The 27,156-nt window shown below is 41.6% G+C and overlaps 2 protein-coding genes, 1 long non-coding RNA gene and 1 pseudogene across 4 annotated transcripts in view; 1 reads left to right on the forward strand and 3 right to left on the reverse strand.

The window, feature by feature from the left end:
- LOC150045408 (uncharacterized) overlaps positions 1 to 27,156 on the forward strand; it is a 262,795-nt gene that overhangs the window by 81,561 nt on the left and 154,078 nt on the right. The gene's annotated exons all lie outside the window — the stretch shown is intronic.
- Mmp10 (matrix metallopeptidase 10) lies at positions 1,339 to 9,354 on the reverse strand. Its single transcript, XM_090319779.1, has 10 exons — positions 9,227 to 9,354; positions 8,336 to 8,580; positions 8,099 to 8,247; positions 7,540 to 7,665; positions 5,766 to 5,930; positions 5,446 to 5,599; positions 4,691 to 4,824; positions 2,950 to 3,109; positions 2,610 to 2,713; positions 1,339 to 1,439 (listed from the first exon to the last, which is right to left on the reverse strand). Exons 1-10 carry the CDS (start codon positions 9,329 to 9,331, stop codon positions 1,339 to 1,341), a joined length of 1,443 nt encoding a protein of 480 aa, XP_090175905.1. The 5' UTR covers positions 9,332 to 9,354.
- On the reverse strand, positions 10,593 to 11,025 carry LOC150045413 (very-long-chain (3R)-3-hydroxyacyl-CoA dehydratase 2 pseudogene; annotated as a pseudogene).
- Mmp1 (matrix metallopeptidase 1) lies at positions 14,689 to 21,680 on the reverse strand. The gene is made up of 10 exons (XM_090319254.1): positions 21,452 to 21,680; positions 20,775 to 21,016; positions 20,506 to 20,654; positions 20,168 to 20,293; positions 19,352 to 19,507; positions 19,140 to 19,257; positions 17,042 to 17,175; positions 16,023 to 16,185; positions 15,434 to 15,537; positions 14,689 to 15,257 (listed from the first exon to the last, which is right to left on the reverse strand). The coding sequence occupies exons 1-10, from the start codon at positions 21,605 to 21,607 to the stop codon at positions 15,148 to 15,150; spliced, it is 1,458 nt and encodes a 485-aa protein (XP_090175380.1). The 5' UTR covers positions 21,608 to 21,680; the 3' UTR covers positions 14,689 to 15,147.

A 27,156-nucleotide genomic window follows, 5' to 3' on the forward strand; every position in this document is an offset into this window, starting at 1 on the left:
CCCCTGTGCAGCCGGGCATTCAGTCAGTGAGTATCATGGGTTGCTTGCCTGTTCTCTGCCACTTGGTCTTTGTTTTGATGTCCCGCATTTTATACAACTCTTTAATCTTGATGTACTCAAGTCTATCAGCTTCCCCTAGGGGTCATACATTTTTAGTGTTACTACACACCTGCTTCCCAGACTTATTCTTAGCTGTCACTAAAATCCTCTTTCCCTTCCCTCCCCTCCTTTCCCCTCTCCTTCCCTCCCCTCCCCTCCTCTTCCCTTCCCTTCCTTTCCTTTCCTTTTCTGCGAGTACTAACTAGAATTTGAACTCAGGGTCTCATGCTTTCTTGGCTGGTGCTTTACCATTTGAACCACGCTTCTTGCCCAGCCTTTTGCTGACTACTTTTTGAGATGGAGTCTTTTGGATTTCTTTGCTTAGGTTGATTTCCAAGTGTGATCCTCTGGATTTCAGCCTCCTGAGTAGATAAGATTATAGGCTTGAGGCACCATGTCCTTTAGTAATAAAGTGTTTTTTCCATTATATAATTGTATTTTTATCTGATAATAAGGCCCCAGTGGGAAATACCCTATCTTGGGAGACAAAATTGCTTACCCTTTCCTCGGCTATACTAAACATCTCCCCATCTCCCAAACCCAGCACACAGTGGCTAGTAGCTCTGGGTCATTGCACACAGTCACTTGCAGCCTTCTTACTCTCCAGTCAGGGCCCAGACAATGCCTACTCATCCTTTTTCTAATGTTAATTTTTTATTCATTCAGCAATCATTTATGGAGCACCTATTCCATGCTAAGTATTTTGTCATTAGTTAAGAGTAGTCAGTAACTCAGGGAAGTTTGTAGTTTGGAGAGGCATACATTTCAAAGCAATCGTTATGATGAAATAGGACATGTATTCTGGTAAATGTCAAACAGAGCTAGGAAGACAGGGAAGCTCAGAGAAGTTAGCCTCTGAGCAGAGTCCTGAAGGGCAGGAAGTCAGTACACAAGAGAGGAACTCGAGGATTCACTGTGCCAACCCTTGTGGTAACCACCTATGAGGAGGCCCCCGTCAGAAGCAAGGGACCGGCCAAAAGGAAAGATTTTAAGCATAAATATTTATTAACTTATTATAAATAATCAAACACCCATGCACAGCCACCCGCTCACTCACTGCACATAAGAATGTCTTCATTTTGGGTGAGGTATCACAAGAACAAGGAGAGCTATGCAGACATGTAAAGACGTTTGCCAGGGTCAGCTGCTCTGGCCGTGGCGTATGCGGGAATCGTCAGTTATCTTGACTCACAATAAATTAGATTCATTGACGATATCTATGTCCATTTTCTCCTTATCTCAACAGAGTAGCCAGTTATTACTGTTCAATGTATGTGTCACCTTCCTGGCGTTAGGATCAAACTCAAACTGTGATGATCCACTGAAGAAATAGAAAAACCCTGTAAACAGAGATGTGGGGAAAAAGTCATTCTCCAAAGAAACCAATTGTATGACTTACACATCTTAGAACAGAAGCAAACAAGTCACAGATTACGTGATTCTATTAACTATTCGCTGCACTAGGCAGGCTCTGTGTTGAACTTGTTACACTGACACTTGCAAAAATGAGGTGTGAGGTATTATTGAGGGCAAACTGAACATTAGGAAGGTTTTGTGGTTTTCCAAAATAACATTTGCAAAGAAAGATGGATGGAGTATTCCATTTCATCTGTTCCTCTCCAAAGCCACTGCTCCAAATAGGAGATATTTCCCCTAAGTAGACAGAGTTGAGTGGCTCATTCCTGTCTTAGTTACCCCTCACCTGTGTGCTTCTCAACCTCTCCTCCTCCACTACATGCAAGAGCATCAGAAGAGCTTCCTTCCCTGCTTCCTGTAGCTGATCATCATGTTTTATTATCAAGGTCATCGACCTTATTGGCGTTTCGCTTGTCAAGCCCCCCCCCCCCACATCCCCTCAGTTAGAAAATAACGTTTTGTTTTCCTAGCTACCCAATACCAGGAATCAGATTTTTGGCTATTTTGAGCATGTGGGAAGGCTACTATTTCTCTACAGCTGACTATTGTAAACAACTGTGGGCTAAAGAGACCCACACAGGCTCCTCGGTAGGATAGGAGGAAAGGAGCACAGGATGGGCTTGAGGAGAATACAATCCAGCCACCAGGAACTCTGACACACGCTTGATTGTATTTTTATACTGACGTGTAACTTGAAAGGGAATGACTTCTGTGTGAGGATGCACCTTTGATTTTGTGGGCAGGCATGAAACAGAAACTTGACATATAGTCAAAACCGAATCCAGTCTTCATATATTGCCAAGTTAAAATTTTTCAGGGATGTAAGACCGACTGATTTGAGAACTTCTGATCTTCCTTTTTTAGACATTTGAATGATTTTGAGGAGGTACATTTCATAACCTAAAACCTACCAATTATAAGTGTACAGCTTGATCATTTTTACTGTCACACAAAAGATTTTATACGATTATATTATAGCAGCATTTTCTATAATAGGCAAGAAGCTGAAACAGTTCAAAAGAGACCTTGCTTTTGATAGCATGAAATACTTTAAGTGTACAGGCGGGCAGTTAATACCATGGAAGTCCTCTCACCAAATGCCTGAAATACAGCATCGACCTTGGTCCCAACTCCGGGAAAGCTATCGGCTGTTGGTCTGGGGAAGCCTGGCTCCATGGACTGACTCTTCTCATCAAATCTGCACAGGGAGAGAGATGTCGTTCAAAACTACTGGCAATGGGATGAGCAGTAGATGCCCTGACAACATCAGTGGCCTCTCGTCATCTCTTTTGGTCTCTGGACACGTGGTCCACATTTGAAAAGCCCTTTTCATTGAAAAGTTGAATAATTCGAAGTTGTCTTCCTCATACTCAGAAAGTTCAAGGTTAAAGAAACTTAGAGGGTATGGACAAAGCTATTCCTCTTGCATCTCACCTCCAGTATTCATTCTTTACGAAGAAGTATGTTTTTTTCTTTTCTTTATCAGAAACAGCTGCATCAATTTTCTTTACAGTTGGAGGAAATCCCAGAGTGTAGATGTCTCTTGGGTAACCTGCTTGTATATCAGTTCCTTTTATTGCCCAGAACTTATTTCCTATTAAGAAGAAACAACAAGAAAATGTGAGTCAAGGCATAATAGTAAATAGTAATAGTGTGTTGTTAAATTAAAAATAAAATATTGGTTTTAGTTCTAATCCTAACACTTAGTTTTTGGCTGATATTTAATAACTATTTCCTGAGTGTGTGAATGAATATTCATACATTCAAATGAACAAATGAATTATATAACTGTGGTTCATTGCCTTCCTATATATTTATTATCTACAAATGACAGCTGCCAGTTCTTAAATTTTCAACCTAGAGCTCTCTTCTGAGGTTCACATGAGTAGATTGATCAGTTGCCTTCTGCCTGTTTGAGTGGTTCCGTATGTCTGTGCTTTTGCAAAACCCTTCTGTGTTTAAGACTTCTAAATTTACAGCTCATCTAAACACAAAGTTTCACCCCTCCTTCAAGTCTTAATATCTTAATTTATGTGAGAAGGCAAAGACCAAGACATTGCCAGAATATTCCTGAAAAATAGATTGATGAGGAGATCACATTTGTGTTATGAAGCTTTACTATGAAAGATAGTGCAGTACTAATGCAAGGATAGCTAAATTAATTAATGGAACTCTCCAGGCCCAGGAACGTGTCAGATTTCTAAATAAATACAATTTGAACTTCTATTGATTCTTGAGTCACCTTTATTCATCCATTTTCAGTAATTTGCTGATTTTGTCTACTTTAAAATCAGCTTTCAGATCCATATTTTATCCAATTGTTGATACCTCATTTTCTTTGCTTATACTGAACCCTTTTACTCTTCTGTCTTTATCAGCTTCATAAGATGTTTAAGAATGTTACTAGTCTTTTCTCAGAGAACTGACTTTTGTCTGTGTAATCATCTCTACTGTGTTTATTGAGTGCTGGGATAAAAACAGGATTTTATTGCATAATAAATCTCTTGTCCTTTGAATGAGCAATGTTACATTCATAGGTAAATTAATAATTAGAACTAGTAAAATTTCTGTTTATGAATATAGGATGCCATCTGTTTATTCAGGGCACTCATTGAATGTTTAAAAATAAAAGGCCAGGAGTTTGGCCTACTGGTAGAGTGCTTGCCCAGCATGCACGAAGCCCTGGGTTCGATTTCTCGATATCACATACATAGAAAGAAGCCAGAAGTGGTGCTGAGGCTCAAGTGAGCTCTAGCCTTGAGATAGTGCAAGGACAGTGCTCAGGTCCTGAGCTCAAGCCCAAAACTGGCAAGAAATAAACAAATACAAGTACAGTGTTCTTTATATACAAGTTATTTAAACATTAACATTGGGTCTTACAGTAACAACATTTAATATCATAGAGAAAAAATCATGTTTATGAAAAATTTGCAATAAGATTTATTTTTTAATGTGGCCAAAGTATGCTTCATTTTGGCACATGTTAATTGTGCAAAGGGAGTTTCATTGTATGATGTATTTTAATAAGTTAAAAATTTCTTATAGTACCTACCTTTATTTATTTTTGACAGTTGAGAGGGCTGAGCTCAAGGCCTGGACCCTACTCCTGAGCTCTTTTTTACTTAAGGCTAGCGCACTAACACTTTGAGCCTTTATGCTACTTCCAAGTCCTTACCTTTAAAAATAAAAACTGTATCCTTGCTGATAACTTCATAGGCTGCATCTAGCTCTGATGGCAGAGAGGGCCAAAATTCAGAAATCAAGTGAAACTGAGGCTGGAGACTCCAGCGAGATCTGCGCCAAAAGTATCTGTAACACACAGAGATGATTTCCAGTGTCTTTCCTCTTTAGCAATAAGTAGACATAGTTACACGAGGAGAGAGGCATAGACTCCTTGTAGTCAATGCTAATTCACCCTGGCAGGTCTGCCTCACATGTCATTCCGTGGCAGGATTATTGACTACTTCCAGTATCATAATTATGTAAAATATTACGTATTTGTCTGTATTGGTATGTGGCTGACACCTCTGGGTAAAGCGACAAAGGAAATGGGAAGTAGCAGTGACGTGGGGAAGGGAGAAGGGGAGCGATAGATCAGATACAGGATTTTTCTTTCAGCTCTAGATCTTTTTGTACTCTTGGAATAGGGTCTATAATAATTTATTAAACTGATACTCTAGTGAAAATAAAGATCCTACTCTGCGCCTGTAGTTTTGCCAGTAATCCTTTTGAGGGTCAGGTGAGATTTATTTGGCAAAGCAGGGCCAAGGGGGTGAACTAGAGAGGGAAGAGGAGCCCTCCTGCAGGACAGGGAGGTCACGGGTGGGTCTGCACCTTCTGAGCCACGGGGAGTCTGGCCTGAACCCCTACAGAGCCATGTGATCATATCACTGGCAACTGGAATCCTATTTGTAGGTTTTCTAGTCCTACCTGTCTTTAAAGAACAGGAATTCTCCCCTTAGCGTGCTGACGGCATCAAAGGACAGAGCAGGATCGCACTTCGCTGGCTTTCCCTGTCGTGGAGGCATGTATTCCATGGGTACCACGGGGGCTGCAGGCGAGGGAGGAGGAGAAGGAGGAGGCCCTGAAAGATTCAGATCGGAGGGATGCAAGGTCAGGAGAAATGCAGTGCCCTCGTCAATCTCCACCCCTTCCAAACATCCTCGAGGTTTGGGGATGACCCTCATCATACAGCACTGGAAAAGAAGGAACACTGGAAGGGAGTAGACGTTGTTTGTGTCCTCACTCACCGTAGAGAGACTGAATGCCATCAACATCATCTTGAGAAAGGCGGAAGTGAGCCAGGTCAGTGAAGGACTGGTAGACGGGAAACATTAGAGCTTCGCGGTTGGCCGAGTGAAAGAGGCCCAGGGAATGGCCAAGTTCATGAGCAGCAACCAGGAATAAGTTGGTCCCTATTTGGAAAACCACAAATGTTCACAGGCATTTTGTCCTGTAAAATGCACACAGAGCATGTGCCAGCTCTGCAGGACATCCTCAGAACGGCGCATTGTCTTTCTCTTAGCTACGAATTCATTGATCACTATGTGCCATATGGCATAGAAATTCAAGTGCACGCCAAGGCTGGCTTGAAGGCGCTTCATCAGCCCCTCTTCCACTCCATGCATCCCCAGTTCTCTGTTTGGCTGAGAAAACTGGGCTACGTTTTCCTAGATGGACAGTGATAAGCATTGTTTCCCAAAGATATTTCTTTGGAGCAACCAAGAATAATATCAGTAAATATTACTCTTTATTATCTCAAAATGACAAACTAGTCATTTCAAGTTTAGTAATATGTACCAGTTTCAATGTCAGCATAAATGAATCACAGAGTATGTATGTATTCTTCCAACTCTTAAGCAATCACACTAAGGTTATTTTCCACAGGGAGATTTTTCTTCCTCTTTGTCACGATCAACCTAGAGTCAAAATTTTCCAGTAATAAATGTCATTTCGATATGAACAATCTTCAGTTTAAAGAAGTTTAATTGCAGTTTTCTGCAGCACAAACGATAGCTGGAAATCAGATGTTCTCTATACCAGAAGAGCATTATTAGCAGTAGAAATGATTGCAAGAAACAAGATACAAAGCAATTCTGAGGAAGGAATAGTTGTTGAAATAAAACTGGATCATTGCATGCACCAAAAACTCGAGGTCAGTACACTTAGCCAAGATGCTCATTTGCAGTCAGGGTCCCAAGCAGCCTCAAACCACGATTTCCAAGCAGCCTGTTTCTGAACTTCAGAAGCCAGTGGATTAGGGGTTAACTAGCATGCAGTTAACGTCAGCTACTGTGTTTAGAGACAGCAAAGTCTTTTGGAACCAATTTAGAAAATACAACGAAGCTCCCAGGCTAGCCACAGTGCTATGCTTATTCAAGCAGATGGTCCAGCAGTTTTCTACTTTCTTCTGATCTTTACTTTTAAGAGAAAAGGAGGAAAATAGGAAGGAAGTAAAAATACCAACAAGGTGGTATGGGGTCTAAAAGTTATTATGTAGAATCCATTGTATACCTATCATTTATTTATTTACTTATTTATTTTTTGTTAGTCCTGAGGCTTGAACTCAGGGCATGGGCACTGTTCTTGAACTTTCTCAAGGCTAGTGCTCTACCACTTGAGCCACTGCAGCACTTCTGTGTATATGTGGTATCGAACCCAGGGCTTTGTGCATGCCAGGCAAGCACTCCAGTGCTAGAACACAACTCTGGTCAACCCATCATTTATGATTTAAGTGATGAAAAGGATTATTCATTATAGGTCTAAAAATCTCCACAATATTCTGAGTTGTGGAAATAAGATTACATAGTCTTTACGGCAATGTGTTTGGTTGGGGTGGGGGGAGAAATATAGACTTCCTTTAAACAAAGTTCTTCAGTAATGATTGCTACTCCTTGTTACTACATAATTCATCAGAAATTTCAGCTGTTTGAATATTCCATTTATGGCCCATTCTGGATAACCGAATAATTCTTGGGGCATTAAACTTGATTTCTAAAGTTGTTTTCAGGGGCTGTGACTCACCTGAAGCGTTCCCTGTCCATTTTTCATCATCATCAAAGTGAACATCTCCATAAAACCCAGGCCCAGGTGGATAGGCATGAGCCAAACTATTTCCTGGTCCATCAAAAGCATAAAAATCTCCATGTTCTGAGGGAAGAATGAAATAAGGGAATATCGTGTTCAGTTAGAGGGTACCAGACGCACGAATCTGCAAGCTGGTGGCGCTTTCCATTCCACATGTTGGAACTTAACCTCCATTGCAATGGTTTTAAAAGATGGAGCCTTTGGGAGTCACTCAAATATAGGCAGGAGCCATGAGGGCCTTAGTGATTCTTGAGAGAGGCTTGAGGAAGCCACCTTACTGTTACATGGGTCGTGTGAGCACACAGAAGCCGCCTCCTATCTAGAAGACATGCTCACTAGACACCAGATCTGCCGGCAGCTTGATTTTTGATTTCTCAGCTGAGAGATCTCTGAGCAATCAATTTCTGTTGCTTTTGAATTCCTCAATCTAAGGAAGTTTGTCTTAGTCACCTGCACTGAATAACACACCAGATAAAGGGATTTTTTTTTTCATTACCTCGAACGGCAAAGGATATCATGATGTCAGCCTCTCCTTCATACATCCTGGAGAACGTGAGAGGAGTCACCTCCGCCCAGACTCTCAGAGCTTTCTCAATGGCAGAATCCACAGCTTGTCGTGGCAAATCCGGTGTGTAATTCACAATCCTGGATGAGAAAAAGCAAGAAAGGTGGTGCTCGTTCCTGCGACACAGGTGATGAAACCACCGTCATCTGTGAGCACCTCACCCGTTACCTGTAAGTCAGGTGATTTTTCTCCCACTTTGGTGTGCCAGGAAAGGTGGCGAAGTGACCAACGTCAGGCACGCCGCAGCGGGGCCTGCCCATCACCTGCATCGTGTCGGCGTCCAGCTCCCCTGTCACCTCCAGCCCCAGGAACTGCTGCATTTCTTGGGTCTTTTTTACAATAAGACTGTTGTCCTTTCTTCTAAAAATTTGTTTTTCTTCTTTCCCAAGATTGTAGTAGTTTTCTAGATAGCGCTAAATGGAACAATAAGTCCTTTAAAAATTATTTTTATTATTATCCATTTCCCCAAATTTCCAAATTTATTTTAATTATTGTGCAGTTTATTGAAATAAAAGTAGGTATTACACTTCATTTGATCTTTCATTAAGATGTTTTATTTTACAATTTCATTGCAATTGATTAGTTAAATAAATAAATTGATGGACATTCTTTTTTTTGATAAATATAATCTAACTTTTTTCATTGCTGATATAGACCTGGTTCAAGTCTGTGGTGAGATTAATTCTTTTGTCCCAATATAGTAAATAATACAGATATCATCTACTGATTCTTTTGGGGAATCAAAACTAGTATTTTCTGTCATCAGTTTAGAGCTATGGAAGTACATCTGCCACGGGAGGCGTCCCCCGTTTTGTATTTGTTCTTTTCATGGACCCTATTCTAACCCCAAGAGCTGGCCTCCACTTCCCGGGCCTTTCTTTATCAAATGGAGGGCGTCTCCACCTCTAGCACTTCGGTCATCTCTACTGCTAAACTAACTATTCCAACACAATAACTCCCAGTCAAGTCATTCTGTTTTGTGTTGGAGGACCAAGAATACATACTTAGCCCTTCTCATGGGCCGTCCATGTGGCTACCATGGCTGCCACTACTAAATACCTGAGCAAGTTCCATGTTCAGCTCCTCTTCCTTCCTGGCCCCAGGGAAAGGATGCGCTGCCCAGATGGGTAGAGCCAGCAGCACCAGCATGGCCGGGCACTTCATTCTGAAGCATTCTGCACTCTTCATTCTCACTATGTTTGCCTTAAGAAAATCCCTTTCCTACCTCCTGGCTTCTTTCTCCACCTTCTGATGGCCACCCTTTTTATAAGGAAGCGATGTTTAGATTACCAACAGCATGATTCATGGATGCATTGTTTTATTTTAAATCAGAATGACGACAATCATATTCACAAAAACTCAATATGAAGATGATATAGCCTGCATCAGTAATTCCCCTTAATCTACTAAACTTGACTCAGCGACTAATCTCCAGGAAGTGGTTTCTGTGTTTGTAAAGAGGAAAAGGAACTGGTTGGATGCTTCCTTTGTTTATTTACTAGGTCATCACTGAAATGCCTGGAGAAGCATTAAATGTCTAAACAATTTGTGCAATTTTCTCTAAAAAAAGCTGCCTGGTGAACTCAAATATGAAGGGGTCAGGAATAAATAGATGAACAGATCAATTTCCAGATATAACCCTGTCTCATGTGGGCAGTGCTATCGAGGAAGTGTCTATCTCCTGACTCATGCTTCATTTTGTGGGTCTTCATTTATAACACATCTTACTGATTTTCAGCCATGGTGTGGGACTGTTTTGAGAGGGAGAAGGGCATGAACAGCGTCTGAAGTGGAGGAAGATTCAGAAGAGAGCATTGTGGTGTTGACACGTTCTCCACTTCAGAACAGCTGGCAGGGTCATAGCTACCTCTCCCTCAGAACTTAAGCTGGAATAACTTGAACTGCATCTGAACTAAGACAGCCCTTCTATCTTCATCCCCTTCTTTGCTTTTCAAAACGGATATCGTCTTTTCTTCTTCCTCACTAAGCACAAAGGAATAATATAACTGAGATATATAGTGGGGAATAACTTCCATTTCTTCTTTGCCTTTCACTTACCCTTTCCTTTCCTCAGCCAAGATTGGGCCTGAACAGGGGTAGAGTTCACACTGTAATATAGCAAGGGTGACGACTGTTCTGTCAGATAAGACAGTTGACATAAATGGCCCTGAAATTCTGGCAGCTCAGAATAACACTTTTCTCCCAATAGTTTATTTATTTTTATTTTTAACAGCCTTTTATTTGTTTATTTTATAAAACCCCAGGCTCATATGGCACTGGATTTTTTTCCTTTTTTGTAAAATATTTTAAAAATAGTTCTTACTTATTTTCTATGAAACATATTGGGAACTCAAAAAGTCTACAGCATTTTTTGATCACTGGAAAGTTTGGTTTGGGGGTTTTGAGATGGTGCAGAAAGTAGGAACTATTCAAACTTCTTGTGTTCTTCAGTATAAGAAAGGACCTTTTTTTTCTCAGATGTATCATATGGAAGTATAACTGGGGGGAAATTGGAATGTAGGAGGTCATTATCAAAATTAGGAATGCATAGTAGTCAAAGGAGAAATTGTATTTGTTCGGTAAACTGATGGAGTACAGGCCTGTTTGTCTGACAGATGGCAGAGCGGAATATATTGTAAGCAAATCTTTTGACACTCCCAGCCGGTAGAGGACAATGAAAAGTGTGTACCTGGCCCATTTGATGAGGTGCGGCAGATGGTTTACAGACTGAATATATAAAAAGAGTACTGGATAATTTCTGTGATTGTTCAGGCAGTAACGAATAGAATGGCACTGTCTTCACTCCGCACCTCTTTGACACTATGTGTTACTGCCCATATCAGAAAATCTCTTTACATCACTTGGAAAGAAGTCAGGACAACAGAAGATGGAACAATTCCTATGGCGCGATATAAAACCTCCAGTAAGGCTCCAGTTTGGAAGTATTTCAAAGGTTTTTCAATTGAATAATAAAGGCTATGATAACTCCCCTTAGCCAGGTATGCTCTGACCAGACCAACAGCTGTAACCAGCCACCCGCCGTCATCACCACATTGTAGATGACCAGACACGCGGTGGCCAGAGGCCCCGGGCCCTTTTTCTTCCATGTGCTGCCGCTGGCTTTGCCAGCCCCGGCTAGATCACTACCACCCTCATTCCCTCAATAGTTTATTTTTTTTTAAAAGCCAGATATAAAGCATTGCCAAGTAGTGGGAAATTAACTTAACGAATGCATAGATGATATTTTTAGTGCCATCCACCACTGAAGTAGAGGTAGACTGGACAGATGGGACCTCTAGAAACCGGGAGGCTCTGAAACCCCAAGCTAGACTTGGTGTGAAATTTGGCTACTCACTTAACCAGAAAAGGTAACTGTATCTTAATGTAGCTGAGGAGTTTTCTCCACATCATAGTAGAATGACATGGCTGCCAGCTTGAAAATCAGGAAGCTCTGACAAAGTCAGTTGGACTTTTACAAGCATATGATTTCTTTAGGCAACAGGTTTTCATCTGGAAGAATGTGATGAGCGTTGTTGTGAGTGCTTTAAGCCTCTCCAATGTCTTACCAGACAAAGCCATTGACTGAAGAAATCCACCATAGTGCCCTCAGGCACTGACCGGACACGTTCTGAGATGCTTCATGTTCACCTGAGTCATAATTTCATTGGGGTTGGCACATCCTGTTGATGGAATGTATTAGGTAGTAATGAGAGTTATGATTATGATTGCAGTTGGCTCAACATCAAACAACACGCTGCACAGAAGTTGTACGCTGTGTGTTTGTCTTCCTGAAACCATTACACTTGGGATAAATTAATAACTGGGGCAGTAGAGTCTTGTTTGTATATAAATAATCTCTTGTTAAATTTACTGGATGATGTGGCTAGTTGGGCAAACTGACCCATATAATTCATATTTAAAGAGAGGCCCAGAGGTATAGATCTGTTATTATATGTCATACATTTATTGTCTGTCTTGTCTAAGTATGTGCTATTTGTAATATACAAGACAACAGAATGAGGCTGAGATTAGACACAGAGAAACTGAGGGAAAACCCCAAGGTTTGCTCACCAACTAGTGGTAAAAGATCGCTCAGAACTGCTACCATAAATGGTGCTAGTCTATCAAAAATCTCATGGCTTTGACCATGGTTCTTGCCCAACATTTTTCTCTTCAGGTTTAACATTGTTTTCCTCTCATCTTTGACACGCTGAATTTACCTTCTACCTTCTATAAATCATTGCTTGTTTGTTGCTGTTCTGTCCATCTGTCTGACCCTCTTGCTAGTCTGATTCTTTGGTGTTCTGTTTAGCTGCCCTGGCACCTACCACTCTTTTTGTCTTGTGCTGCACTGATGAGGTCCAAACAGAATATACAGTCTGTCTAAGGTACAGTCCATACAGCCTGTGTCTAGATGGAGGTATATATTAACAGCTGAACTGTTGGGGGCCGAGTCACGCCATGTCTAATAACTTTCTGCTGAGACAAGGCAAGGCGCAAGAGGCAGGGCACAAGACTTGATTACAAATGTGTTATTGTTGATCACTCTCTGCTAGGACCTAGAGTGAGAGTATATTAGCTGGAGGGACTTCCTCAGGAGGGGGTTTATTGGAGGGAGAGCGATTTTCCTGCCTTGGTGAAGCTGCGTGGCGTCTCTGTTCGTGTTCCGGGGAAGGAAGGCTGAGTGCGGGAGGACAGTGGGCCCTCTCTTTTCGTGGCTTGGACTGGTCGGGGTGTGTTTTTCCCCATCCCTTAGACTAGTCGAGAGGGACTGGGGACGAAGGACCCTGACACTGAACCAGTTCTTGGGAATACTGGTGAGATACTTCCTTTTAACATCCTGTGGCCTCTGACTTAGACAGTACATGCATGCTCAGTCCCACATCAATAGGACACAAGCAAATATTTTACAACTTCTCTTTTCATTGAAATTATTAATTTTATTTCAGATCAGGGTTATTTGCTACACCACATACTTAGATTAAAGTGAGAACTTTACCTCTTACCCATACTCCACCCTCCACCATTTCTTGGAGTTGGTTTCAATAAATAGTATTTTTTTTGCCAATTGTGGGGGCTTGAACTCAGGACCTGAGCACTGTACTTGGACTGTTCTCAAGGCTAGAGCTCTACCTTTGAGCCACAGCACCACTTCCAGCTTTTTTTTTTTTCTATGTATGTGGTGCCAAAGAATCGAACCTGGGTCTTTGTGCATGCTAGGCAAGCATTCTACCACTAGGCCAAACTCCCGGCCCCTCAATAAATAGTATTCTTAATGTTCCTCCCCTAAGGTTATCCTCCTTCAGTCTATGTGTGAATGCTTAGAGTCCTGTATAGGTTATCATGTCCCGCTATATTATAGGTACAGTTCCCACGTATGAGAGAAAACATACTTTTAATACCAACTTGGTTGCTTCCAAATGGAACGCAATTGTTGAAATTTTAGCCATCTTATCTCCTCTGATAATTTCATTAAGAATTATAGTTTACGAATTCATGCTATAGAAAAACTACCAACTCCAGTGTACTCCTGGGTTTATAGATAATGGAAGAAGGTTTAGAGATTTCCTTTATTATCATTCTGTGTGAACTTCCTTCAGGAAAGCATGACCGTCATGCTAGCTACCCATTAGCTAAGTTTACAGAGGTCCAGAAAAACCACCATGATGGGTTTGGCATTTATAGCCACTTCTAGGATTAATTGAAGAAATTAACGTGGGATTTTCTCCTCCTTTTTACATTGAAGTCTTTGGTAGTACCTTTGTGCAGTCCTCCCAAGGTATGGTGACTTTATTGCTTCTATCCAAAATCTGGGAAAAGAACTTTCAGGGTCTTCTACTTGGTCCTTCCTCCCGAAGGGTCTTACTGCATGAGACAGGTAGCAAACAGGATTTGCTCAAATCTCATCAAGGGAACAAACACAGGATGTCTTAGAAGCCAGTGAGTCAGAGCCCTATTTGTCACCTATCTTTTTAAGCCTCTCAGACTCTAAAGTCATGTCATTTTGGGATCACACATATCAGTAACTGCTCAGATCGAGTAGCCAACTGTTCTTGCAAAATACAAGTACTCTTTTCCCACTTCAGTAGCACATGCACTCATGAGGGCATGCCTGGATGCACGTGTGCACGCACACATCCCCAATCCCCTCCCCTCCCCTTCTCTCTTCTCTTAGAAGCAGTTAGATGCCTACTGACCGCCAGGCCCCTCCTCCTGCACTGTGGAAGCATGGGACTTTGGGGGAGATGTAGCCCTTCCTCCTGCTCAGCAGAGACTATGAATCTGTTTAGAAAGATATATCCTGCTTTCACATAGTGTGCCTAAAATCAAGTTTGGGCTCTGTTTGAGACAGGATCAGTCCCTTTCTTCCATAGAAATTTGAAAGTTTCGTACATACAAATCTCTGAATATTGTTCCTCTTTTCTTTAAAAATTGAGAACTAATCTCTGTAAAGTGTGGATTTATTGTCAGACAATAACAACATGATACGTGTAATAGAAGTCATGTGGCAGAGACAAGCATGGATTTATTCCACATATCAAATGCTTTATTTTGAATAAGAAGAGTCATCCCTTGAATACTTGTTTGTGTGTTCTGGAGCCATTTTCCCTTTGCTGTAGGCTCATGTCTCTTGACTCCCTTTAGAGACACTCATCGTTGAAACTCGACGCAAGGATCAGGCTCAATCCTGGTAATAATCTTCTTTCCCACACTGGCTCATGTGGGCCTGTGGACCAGGAACCTGACCTTTATTCAGCCATCAATTGTGAAACTACATTATATCAAAATATAAAACATTATACTGTGAATTATAAACATGCATAATAAAGTATAAATAGAGGGCTCCTAAGCATAAATAGGTCTGCGCATTTGTGCTTCTAGAATTCAAATAAAACATTGAAAACAAATATATGGCTCGTGAGAAATATGTTTTCCGTGGGCTCACAAAACACCTTGTCCATGAACTCTGATGCGGCTTTTTAATTTTTCCTGCAGTTGAACCAGCTGTTAGCTTTCTGGAGAGCCAGAATTCGCTTTGTTTTTGGATCGAATTTGTATTGCCTTGTTCCATGAAAGAAATAAAAAAAACCTGGGAAGAAAACAAAAGGGATCTGCTTATTATGTAAGTGGTCTCTAGGCTTAAGTTGAACTTGTGAGCACCTCATGTGGCTACCACAAATATCTTAGGCATTTGTTCTTCCAAATAGCAATACTAATTCAGTCACCTTGACAACAAAATGGAGGAAATCATTTGCATTCACCTACCATTTTTCTTAAAAACAGCATCAACCTTGTGGCCAATTCCAGGAAAGTCATGTGCTATCATTTTGGGATAACCTGTATCCATGGACTGTTTACGTTCATCATACCTGGTATAAAAGGAATTTGGAACATCAGACCCTTCTGCTAAACAAGAAAATTCTAAAAAGCATTATAGGAAAAGTGCCACAGTATGAAGTTAGTCAGAGCTTTTCATTCTAGATATTGGAGAAGAAGATACAGAATGTCAAGTGAACTAACATTTATAATATCCTTCTAAAATCCAACGTTGAATTTTAACCATTCAGTATGTGTTATACTATGTAAGGAAATGCTAGGAAAGCCAAGTTCCTTTTGGCCTAGGTAACTCCATGAAAACAAATGCCTTCATTTTGACATTTCTTTTTTAAAGACTCAATATCATATGCTCCCTGTAGTCCTGGCACTAATTTCTAGTCCACGGACTCAATGGCTGGTAACTGGCTGCCGTCATTCACAGAGAAGGAAACTGGCCAAGGCAATCAGAAATTCATCTCAGACTCTTTCTAGACAGAAAGATTTGGTATCCCAATGGTGTGTGTGTGTCAGTCTTTACCTCCAGTACTTATTAGCAACGAAGAAGTATGTTTTTCCAGTGTCTTCATCTGAAACAGCAGCGTCGATATGCTTCACAGTTCTGGGGAAGCCGAAAGAGCTGTAGATGTCCCTGGGGTATCCCTGGAGCATGTCCTGTCCGCGCACAGCCCAGTACTTACTCCCTGTCAATCAAACAAGAGACAGCCATGACAGCCTTGAGCTCCTACAGACAGCCACACTCACAGCCACGTTCTGAAGTTCCACAGTGCTGGAGCAGCACGGTAGCCACAGGTGACAAACTCTCTAGGAAGAGATTTTTGTCTTTAAATACTGATGCTAGAATCCTATCTATTTCAAACCAATTTGTGTTCATTCTTTTTTTCTGACATTTCCTGGGCAAAGCTAATGGACAGTAAACTTTGTGATCCTGAATTCAGAGCATGCCATCAGACTACAGTTCTGAATATGTGAACATACGCTGACTAAAGCCTGCTCATTTACAGCCAGAAATCTCCACCTTTTTAAAACCGAGGATAAGGTCCTGAAGCCATGACTATTTAAGTTCACCAAAATGCTTTCTCAGTAGCATGGACTACTTTTCTAATAAGTACAAATGCACTCATCACCAAAGAGATTGGAACAATGGAAAGAGCCCTGGCTTAGAGTCCAGTAACAGCTTTGCCACCCGAGGACTCTCTACCCTCAAGGGAAGAAAGGAAACCACGTAAACCAAGTCTTTTATTTTTATCCTCTATAAACTTAGACCATCTTTCAATTTTATTTCTGAGTAGCCCTAACAATATGGAAGGATTTTATGCCTAATTTGTACATAAAACCCACTTGAAAGTTCAGATTCATAAACAGACCCTGAGAAGTTCTGTCTTCAGCCTTTTACTTTTTACTCATTCTCAATATATGGTGTGGTTTTAAAGTAAGCTGATGGACTCCTCATTAGCAGCCTCTGATGAGGCTGTTAAATTGCCATCCTCATCATCGCACCTCAACCCAGGGTGAGTGAAAAACCTGCTGAAGCCTTACCTTTGAAAAACCTGATTTCATCCCTCTCAGTGAGTTCATAAGCAGCTTCAATTCCACTAGGCAGATTTGGCCAAAAAATAGAAATGAAGTTGAGCTCAACTTCTGGGTAAACAGGATTGGCACGCATGTAGAACCTGATTGGAAAAGTGAAGAAAATGAGGTTTTTGTCTAATCCTTATAAATCTGATTGACATCCAGCTCTTTCCTGGCACCAGCATCTATGATATTTTGGAACTATTTACTATCTGCTTCTCCAGAGAAGGGGATAGAGCATAGAAAGAGCTGCCTACTTTCCCATAGAGAAACTCCCACCATGGCCCATTTTTTAATTGTGATTAATAGAAGGGTTACATTATATTCACCGTATAGAAGGTGCCTAACTTCTTATGACATAGTCCCCATTTCCCTCCCACCCTCGCCCCACTTATCTTGATTTCCCCCCTTCCCTATCCAATTTCAAATAACCAATTAAGCACATATAAAATATATCAGATAACAAGGTAAAATATTGTAACAATATGAGATAACCAAGGGATGGCAAAAGAGATGAGAGATAACATAGTACATTAAGGACGGCAGTCACTCATTATATGGCTTTTATTTCCTTCTCCTGGAGGTCCTTACATTTAGTGTCATACTATTTGGCCTTATGTCTCTAGATTTTGTTCTATTGTAAATCTCCGCTAGGAGAGCCAAGGTTTCTACTGATTACACCATGGCCCATTTTGAAAGTCACACGAGGACACCACGGTGTCGTTCTTCAGCAGTTGAATACAGTAAGCATCAATAACCTCAAAAACATAAATCATATAATAATTACAAAGTGATATTATTTTTATTCAAACATAACTTTTCTTCTTATAATATGCTTTTAATAATGTCTCTAGTTCACAGTCTACTTGGAAAGTTCTTCACAAATTAGGTTGGCTTAGCTACTGGGAGGCAGCCACAATATGTTACCATGGGAACTCAATGCTACTTTCCTGAATTGAGGAGATGTATTCATCCCTCCTTATCTGATGGGGAATGGTCTCAAGAATGCCTGCTCAAGTCTCAAATCTAAAATGGTATATAATTTTATCACATATCATCTGTATCTATCTTCTACTTTAAGTCATCCTGTGATACCTTATAATACCTAATACAGTGTAAATGCTAGAAGCAGTTGTTAGTTTTGTTTAGAGACTCACGACAAGAAAGTGTACATGTTTTATACAGTTCTCGTTTTAAAAGCCAGTTCATTGAATGCACAGAGATACAACTGCCAGGTGCAGAAGGCTGGCTGAACTTACTGTTCAACCTTTACCTCCACCCATCAGGCCTTTTTACGAAACATACGCGATGACTTGTTCCGAGGGAGGTACCTGAGGCCACATGGTTAGTCAGAGGCAAAGGTTAGCTTTATTCTTCGCTTACGCAACCACTCCCTTGTTGTCTTGGATGAGATTCTAAATTCATAAGGGCCCGTGAACTTGGCCATGGAGAAGACATTGTCATGTGGGCTGAGGGAAAGATTTCTAGACTCCAGACCACAGAGGAGACTGGCCGGGGCATCAGAACCTGACTTCTTGGCCAGTCTCGCATCTTCCTGGCTCGGAGATTAGGGCAGGTCAGTTACTATCTCTGGCTTTCTGGGTTTTCCTGATACGGAGATGTGTAAGTGATCTCAGAGTCCCTTAAGTTCCTGTGATTCATAGAACTGATCCTGTTTTGCCTGGAGTCATCTCTAAAATAACTGTCTTGCCAGGTTTATCTTGGTAAGACTGTTCCCTTAACACTGAGCCACATCAAGTCATGCGGTTTACATCTAGTCTTACATCACCTGTGACCCCCCAGGGTCTTTCTTTCTGTCTGCCTTAATTTACCCATCAATCAGATAGGATTATATTTAATGAGTTTTTAAAAAACAATGTTTTCTGAGAATCAAATGACCTGATTGCTATGAGAGAACAATATATGGCTGCATTCATATGCAAATCTATTATGTAGGCCGGCAGTTCTACAGCGTAATGACGGATGTGAGCACTCACAGAATCAGCACACATATTCGTGGCCCATATTAGTGAGTGCAGAACACTACAAAGAACCGAGAGCTTACCTGTCTTTGAAGAACATCAGTTCTCCCCTGACTGTAGTTATGGCATCAAATGTGAGCTTGCTGTCACACACCTCCGGGGTCTGTGAGCCTGTGGGCTGGGTGGGATTTTTGGAGGGGCCTAAAGGAAATAGGAGAGCCAGGATTAGCTCTTCTCCTGGAGAGCTACACAACTGAGGGATGCTTTGTCTGATGAGGGTATAAAGACTACCCACCGTATATGGTTTGGATGCCGTTAATGTCATCCTGAGCTAGCTGAACATCTCCACTGAAGATGTAGTTGGGGTACATGAGTGCCCCGATATCCATGGAGTGAGAGAGTCCAAGGGAGTGGCCCAGCTCATGAGCGGCAACACGATACAAATTATAATCTGAAATGGTCAAGAAACCCATTTGCAATTATTTGAAACGTGTTCAGTTTTGAGATGTTGCAAAAACACTCTGCAGGGTTTAATGAACACATTTTATTGAGTTTTTTGAAATACACATAATATAGGCATGCAAATATTAATAATGAAGAGACATAGGCAAGCCTGAAGCCTAGGCTACACTGAGAGGATTAGGGCATTTTTACTGACTGAGTGTTAATATAAATGAGTCAGTCTTGTTAATGATTTTCTGGTGCATTTTATTTCACAGAGAAGCCATAAAGTTATGTTAATATTTGACATTTATTATTTATAAAACTATAAATGTATAGCTGGCCCTCTTTCCTTTAAACTGTACATAGGTGTCTCACTACTGTTAAATTCCATTGTGTTTTTCTTGTAAAGAAAATTCCATGTCGGTCTTCATAAGTAAAACATGAAAAATTTCAACATTTTCTTAATTGAAATTTTAGAGCGTTCTATTTGTCATGAAATGAACAGAAACTAGCAGAAAAGATCCTCTGTTACACTTTTCTAAATGTACTATTAACTTTCTGAGGAGTAGCAGAAAAATGCCTCCTTCTACTGATGAATCTGTCAAATCAACCAATATTACAGTAAACCATGAAGGGTGAAGTGAGACAAGCAAAGCAGCTGACATACCTCTGAAATTGTTAGTCCACCTTTCATCTTCATCGAAATGAGCATCTCCTCCAATTCCTGGGCCTGGCTGAAAAGCATGAGCAAGGTTTCCTCCAGGTCCATCAAAGGGAGAATTGTCACGGTGATCTGCCAAAAAAAAAAAAAAAAAGTCATGCACAGCTCTTCTGGCTCTCCTCTAGGGCTAGCTCAGGAAACAACTTTTAGCACTGTTAAGGGGCCAGCAGACTTCCATGCAGTGTGAACAAGTGTCTCTCCTAAGCCCAGTAAAACCAAGTGTTCTTCAACAAGAAAGTCTAACTGCAATCCGAAGAGATATGAGGGCAGGATGAAGACTTTACCTCCTCTGACAAAGGATATCATGATATCTGCTTGGCCCTCAGAGAGCTTGGTAAATGTCAGGGGTGTCACATTACTCCAGAGTCGAAAGGCTTTCTCTATGGCGTGGTCCACCTCTGCGTTGGACAAATCTGGCGTATAATTCTCAATCCTTTAAACAAAGTGAAATGCAGAACAGGGAATAAGGTAAAATGGAAATCATTAGACCCTATTTCTTCCTTCTCCAATGGCCAACCGTGCTCTCATTTTGGTGCTCCATTCGATTATTTACCTGTAAGTGAGATCTGTTTTCTCCCAGCGAGGGTTCCCCTGAGTGAGGACAAACTGAGCCACGTCGGGCACCCCGCATCTAGGCTTCTTCATCACCTTCACCGTCTCAGCATCTGGCTTCCCAGTAACTTGCAGCCCAAAGAATTCCTGCATTTGCTTCAGCTTTTCAACCGCAGAACCGCTGTTCCTGCTCTTCTCGATGTGTCTCCCCTCATCCAAATCGTAGTATTTTTCCAGGTATTTCTGACAAGAGATAAAATACTTGAAACACTGAATGGAAAACACTAATCAGTTAAAAAATTGACAGTATTTTGTAAGCCACAATAAAGAGCCTCGTGTAAAGCTTTCCTTTAGATCCTTGTGTGTGGAAAAATGAGGAGAGCAGAAATCTCTCCACCATTAATTACTAAGAAGCCTGAGCCTCCTGCCACAGCAGACTTTGTAGAGCGGGGTTGTAGCATATCTAGGATCTGTAGAGTACGAACTGCATTCTGCTTCTCCAGTCCCCTCTGGCCTTTGCCTGGGAGACAGGGAGTCTGTGCTGGGGTGCAAGTGTTTGGGGGAGAATTCCATTTCTGACACAAAGCATTTGTTTTGGAAGGAAATCAGTCTTTAGCTGCTACTGTACTAATGCAGACCAAGGACTGGGGTTGCTAGCCTGTGCAAAGCAGCATTTACCTGGACCATCTCCACGTCTTGTTGGGATTCTGGAGCCACGGGGAAGCTGTGAGATCCCACACCACAGAGCATAAGCAGCAGCAGGGAAAAGCGAGGCATGCTGAACTCAGATCTTCTGTCTGTCAAAGCCACCAATGTCTTCCTATTGCCTTCCATTCCAGGGTCTGAGCAGGGAAGTTCTGCCTTTATATCCTAGAACTTCCAGAGAGCTGGAGGCTGTCTGACTCATGTTTTATAACATCCTCTTGGTTAGCAACAAATTGCCTGAGCAATCATCATCATAAAAAAACTCAAAACTAATGTCTCCAAGCAGATTATTTGAGTTAGCTGAGTGTTGCAATCAGTCCATGATTAATATCAAACAGGGTGCGTGAAGCAGGCATTCTTCACCATGTAAACAGTTTTCTCCTGATCCCGTCATCCTGTTTGACAAAGGCCCTGTTCCACAGATGGGCACACCATATTCAGTGGCCTTTTGAAAAACATGGGTTTTCCTACATCACTACAGGCCATAAAATACTCCTGGTGTCTGCATACACTTTGCTCCCAGGGCAGGAGGGGGTGGGTAGGGGGCTCGAACACTGGGTGTGTGGGGTCGGGCAGTGCTGTAAGTACTTGTTAGCTCTCTCAGACTACCCGGATCCCCTGCTGCCTTTGCTGAAATGCTAGCCCCACACCACCCTGCTTTCCCTTCATCTTCACCCCAAACTAGGATGTGAGGGCCTTGCCCAAGATGACCCAGGCAGTGAGCCAATTCCCTGTCCTGTGCACAACCTGCCCTCAGCATCATGGAATGAACAGAACCCCGTCAGAATGAACTAGGTGACGTGGGGACGGGCGAGACACCAAGGATGACTGTGGTGTCTTATTTTTTAGACATCCTTGCTCTTCTCAATGCAGGCATGTCTCTGCTGCATGGGGATAGATGCCACAGGTTTATTCTTTCTGTATTCATTTACCTATGTACTTACACATTCACCTGTGGAAAGATTGTAATTGAACCTTTCCTCCAGAGTAAAAGAGGTGTGTGGCTATGTGGTGAAAGCTGCAATCCTGGTCCACATGAAACTGTCGTGGTATCATTTGTGCTACCTCAACCACTCTTGGTGAGACTTCCGTGGCTTCTCGGCTCCTTCCCCACCCTCACTTCTTGACAATAGTTACATAAGATGTAGAGCTCAGAAACACTGGTCTGCTCCTTCCCACCCCCTCTCTCCTTTTCTCCACTGCATCCTCTTTGCTTTCTCAGGACTTTTCTCACCTGTGGATTTCTGCCTTCCTCACCATGTCAGAGGCATTCCTAAAGAATGCCCCGGGGTCTGTCTCCGATCGACCTGAAAGCACCCGCCTCCTCTCTGCTCACATCACCACGACTTCCTCACCAGAGTGGAGTAACATTGAATTCCAGAGAACAAGAGGAATTGGAGGAGACTCTCAGGAAAATGAATCTTCTTCTCACGGACATCAGACGTGGGGGTGGGACGTGAACACGGCACTGAAGTGTGACCCTCACACAGGGGCAGGAGAAGAGAGAGAGAGGAGCTCTAATGTCTAGGAGTCAGACACAGGCACACTTTGACCATGAGCAACTCTGGTAGTAGAAGAGGTAGCCCCTTCCCCTTCCAGCTCCCCTGAGGCCTAGGAAACAAGGGTCACCGAGCTAGTCACAAGAAAAGCATGTGACCACCAAGGATTGAGCAAGAAACTCATAAATTATCATGGAGAAGTGGCTCATGAAATGCCCACACATTCAGCACTTTTCAAACTTGTAAACTATTGTAATTTAGAAAAACAGAACAAAACCTACAGTTTGTACACTAGATGAGCAGAGTTTTCCAAGCCAAGGTAGGGACCGAGACCCCACCCACGGCATGCCAGCTGTGCCCACCGTGGTCTCCAGGACAGCCTCACAGCCATCTCCCCCAACACCAAAGTGTTTTGTTATGCTCCAGGGCTGCTGACGTGAACTGGAAACTGGTTGCTTAAAATAGCTTTTTGTTAAATTTCTTCCTGAAATGACAAAGGATTTTAAAATTAAGTTTTGGGAAAATAAACAGTCTCAGGTTCAAGTGGTTCTGTATCCTGAAATTTTTATTTAGGAATTCATAGAAGAAATTCTGAAATAGACATATGTAACCTCCAAGTTAGGGCTAGTATATAGTTATCTGACTGTGAAACGCAAACAACAGAAAAACCCATAAAAATCTAGAGCAGAAAGCTAGGAATCCAAATCCAAGCAAATGTTGGCCATGCTTAGGTTTGTATTTCCCATCTGAAACTCACTTTTTATATTTTAATCTTGTTTCTTAGTTTCTTGGAAATGCAGCCCCTTCGGTTTTATTAATCCAGTTGAGTTTCACTTTTTTTCCTCACCTATTGTTGTCCTACAAATCTTGAAGCATCCTTTACTCTGAAATCTTAAATATCTAATACTACTTTGTTTTTGGAGTGACACATGTTGAACAATGAATTATTCGACTCTATAATCTCCCTGTATGTGGCCATCTGACAGTTTTATGGCTACACTTGGTGTGTTAGACACTTAACAGTTGTCAGACATTGTTACTTTGATATTCAGGATTATTCTCCAAGTGGAAATAACCCATCAACCATGAGTTCCCCTGTCCCCAGAATGTCAGAGAGTCAATGAGTGAACGCAGGTGTCTCTCACTCCCCTGCAGATATGCACACATCCTAGGCATAGAAAACTTGGTTTCTGATAAAGAGAAAGTGACTCAAGTCACTGGACACTAGGATTGTGGTATTTACTTAAAACATGGTAGGCAGAATGTGGATACAGTCACTGAGTGGGTGTTATCCGAAACCTTGAATGTTATCTGCAAAAAGGAAATCATACTGCTTAGCCAAGTTATTCACCATGCCATTGCATTGACTGTGTCATGGAATGTGGACTTCGTAAAATTCCATATTGTAATTATTGTCTTCTGATCTTTGCCTCTTCATAGTTATGGTAAACCTCACTTTCTTCCCTAGCTTGTTCATTCATTCAACAAAAGCTCATTGCTTCTTGAACAGCCCAAGCACTCTGCACCTTTGCATTACTTCTAGCTGTTTTCTCCATGGGAAACACTGTTCTCATAGGATGATGGGCGAGGTCTTCTCACCTTCTCCAGTTGCTGGAGTGCTGGCTTCTTGGTGAAACTCACTCCGTAATGCTATTCACCTTTACTTGCAATCCTCATTCTACATTTCTTTTCCACAATACTTATCTCCTGTCCAACATATGACACAATGTGTTTATTTGCTATATTTATTGTTTATTCTATACTCTTTATGTTTATCTTTCATATCAGCAGCATCATTCCCAAGTTGAAATTCAGAAGCAAGAAACAAGAGGAACAGTTAGTTGTGTATATCTATTTCTAAATCACTCTTAACCTACCCTTTTTGTCAGCCTCCTCCATCTCTTTTCCAGGTCATTCAGTCTTAGCACAGGCAGCTCTCCTTGCTCCACCCTTTTGTTATCACATTTCTAGGTTGATTCATGTCATCTCAAAAGCAGAGAGGCTGCTGAGTGGATGAGAGATAAGCCTGGGGTCAGATCGGAGAGATTAGATCTCAGGCTCTCTTTTTCCAGATGAGTTACGAGGTTGTGTGACCTCCCTGAACACCAGAAATTCTTATAAAATGAGCTCAGTACATCTACTTCATTGGCTTGAATTAAATAAGGTACATAAAAAGTACTTATCCTCTGTGTTAAAAATACACCTAAATTTAAGATTATATTTTGTTTCAGTATAGAGTTTGAACTTAGTACTAGCTAAGCACTGTACTTTTTCAACCATACCTTATTCTTCAAGTTTGACTTCCTAATCTTGTTTTTCTGTGTATAATATGCTTGTAAAAAACAAATACCTCTTTTGCTACCTTTTCAATAAATAATTGATCGTATAGTTAAAATGTGAAGTATCGAGCTGGGAGTTTTGCCTAGTAGTAGAGTGCTTGCCTACTATACACAAAGACCCAGATTTGATTCCTCAGTACCACATACATAGAAAAGCAAAAATGGTGCTGTGGCTCAAGTGGTAAGAGTGCTAGCCTTGAGGAAAGCCCAAGGACAGCGCTGAGGCCTGGAGTTCAAGCCTCAGGATTGGCAGAAAAAAAAGTGGAAGTATCTTTTATCACTCAATGGTATTTCATTCACAAATAACATTTTCATGAGAACTTCACGTTATGATTACATTAACATAATTCTTTCTTCAAATAATTCAAGTCTGCTATGCAGATTTAAAATTCAAATGTATGGAGCATATCTAAGTTTTCATATAGCTCCCATTTAATCTAATAAATGAAAGAACTGAATGCTCTAATATACTTTTCAAACTTCTTAGAAACAGACAAAAAGGTAGCAGTGGTCACTACGTAGTCTGACCATAAACCATAGCATATTATAGAAAAACTTATCTTTTATTTTCTCATCCATGTCACATCACCTAACAAGTCTCCAAATAGATTCCCAGCTTTTGCTTTCCTCACCTCCCCCAGCTTCTGTGCTGGATTTCTTCCTGTAACCACAAGCACACCGTGTACCTAGGGCAAACCCGCCCAAGGCAAGAGGAGCTGAGCAACTATGAAACATTGTTCAGGGAGTCAGCGTCGCATCACTGCTGACCTGGTTCTGGCTTGACATGTCCTCAAGCCTGGGCTTAGGTAGCTGGCTTCGGTTGGTGTCAAGAAAACCCTGGCTAACGGCTTTCCAACGCATACATACATACATACACTCACATGCACACGTGCATGCTTTGATACACACAAGTGTGCAGGGGCCCAAGCATGTACCTACATTCACGCATGTGTACATGCATCTCCCACACAAGACACCGCCTCACACTCACCCCACAGATAGACATGCTCACAGCACATGAACACATGTACCCCCGTCTCTCACACCCAAATATCTTGGGGGACATTTACAGACAGAAATAGTAGTAGGCCTAAGATTCCCCCCTGGATCCTGTATTTTTAAGTAATGCTAACTAGTAATCTCCTTCTACCTAAACCGGTGGTTCAGAGCACTGGCCCTCAGGCTGCGGGAATGTTTCGGTAGAGGACTGAGGAAGATCCAGCGTCGAGCCCATGCAGGATGCAGCAGGGTCATACTACAGATTGGAATAAAAACTAAACCAGATAAGGCCACTTCCTGTGGGTTCCCTTAGACATAAGATCTTTGAAGCCAGATGATAGAAAATTAGAACCTGGCTATTTTCTATGTGACCACAGCAAAGTTACTGATCCCTCCAGACCCCCACTTGTACACCACTGAGGCAAACCACCAGCCCAACTCCTATTATGTGGGTAAATGAACAGTCTGTATCAGACTGTAGTCCAGTTTCTAACACAAAACTGTTTGTTCATGAAATAAAAATGGTTTAGTTCCTTTGGCCCAACCAAGCAAGTGTAAGAACTATGAATCAGGTCTGCCAGGACAAAGAAAAGAATTTTGTTTCCTCCTCAGCCCAACTTCTAAGAAGTCCAACTTCTGCCCATTTTATTCTGCTTTCTCACTCTACCCCAATTTCTCTGTGTAATGTCTGGCAGATTGCTGCTACAATAGCCCTTAGTTGATCCTGCTTTGTAACGGTCAAGTTCTCTGTAGCCTGGTGGTTGGACTGAGTGATCACATGGGTTGCTTGACTGGTTGGTGCTTGGAACTACTTAGGGATTTTGCTCCTATGAGGAAAGCC

Source organism: Megascapheus bottae, chromosome 27 (assembly GCF_031878675.1).
Source record: "Megascapheus bottae isolate mThoBot1 chromosome 27, mThoBot2.hap1, whole genome shotgun sequence".
Lineage (NCBI taxonomy): Eukaryota > Metazoa > Chordata > Mammalia > Rodentia > Geomyidae > Megascapheus > Megascapheus bottae.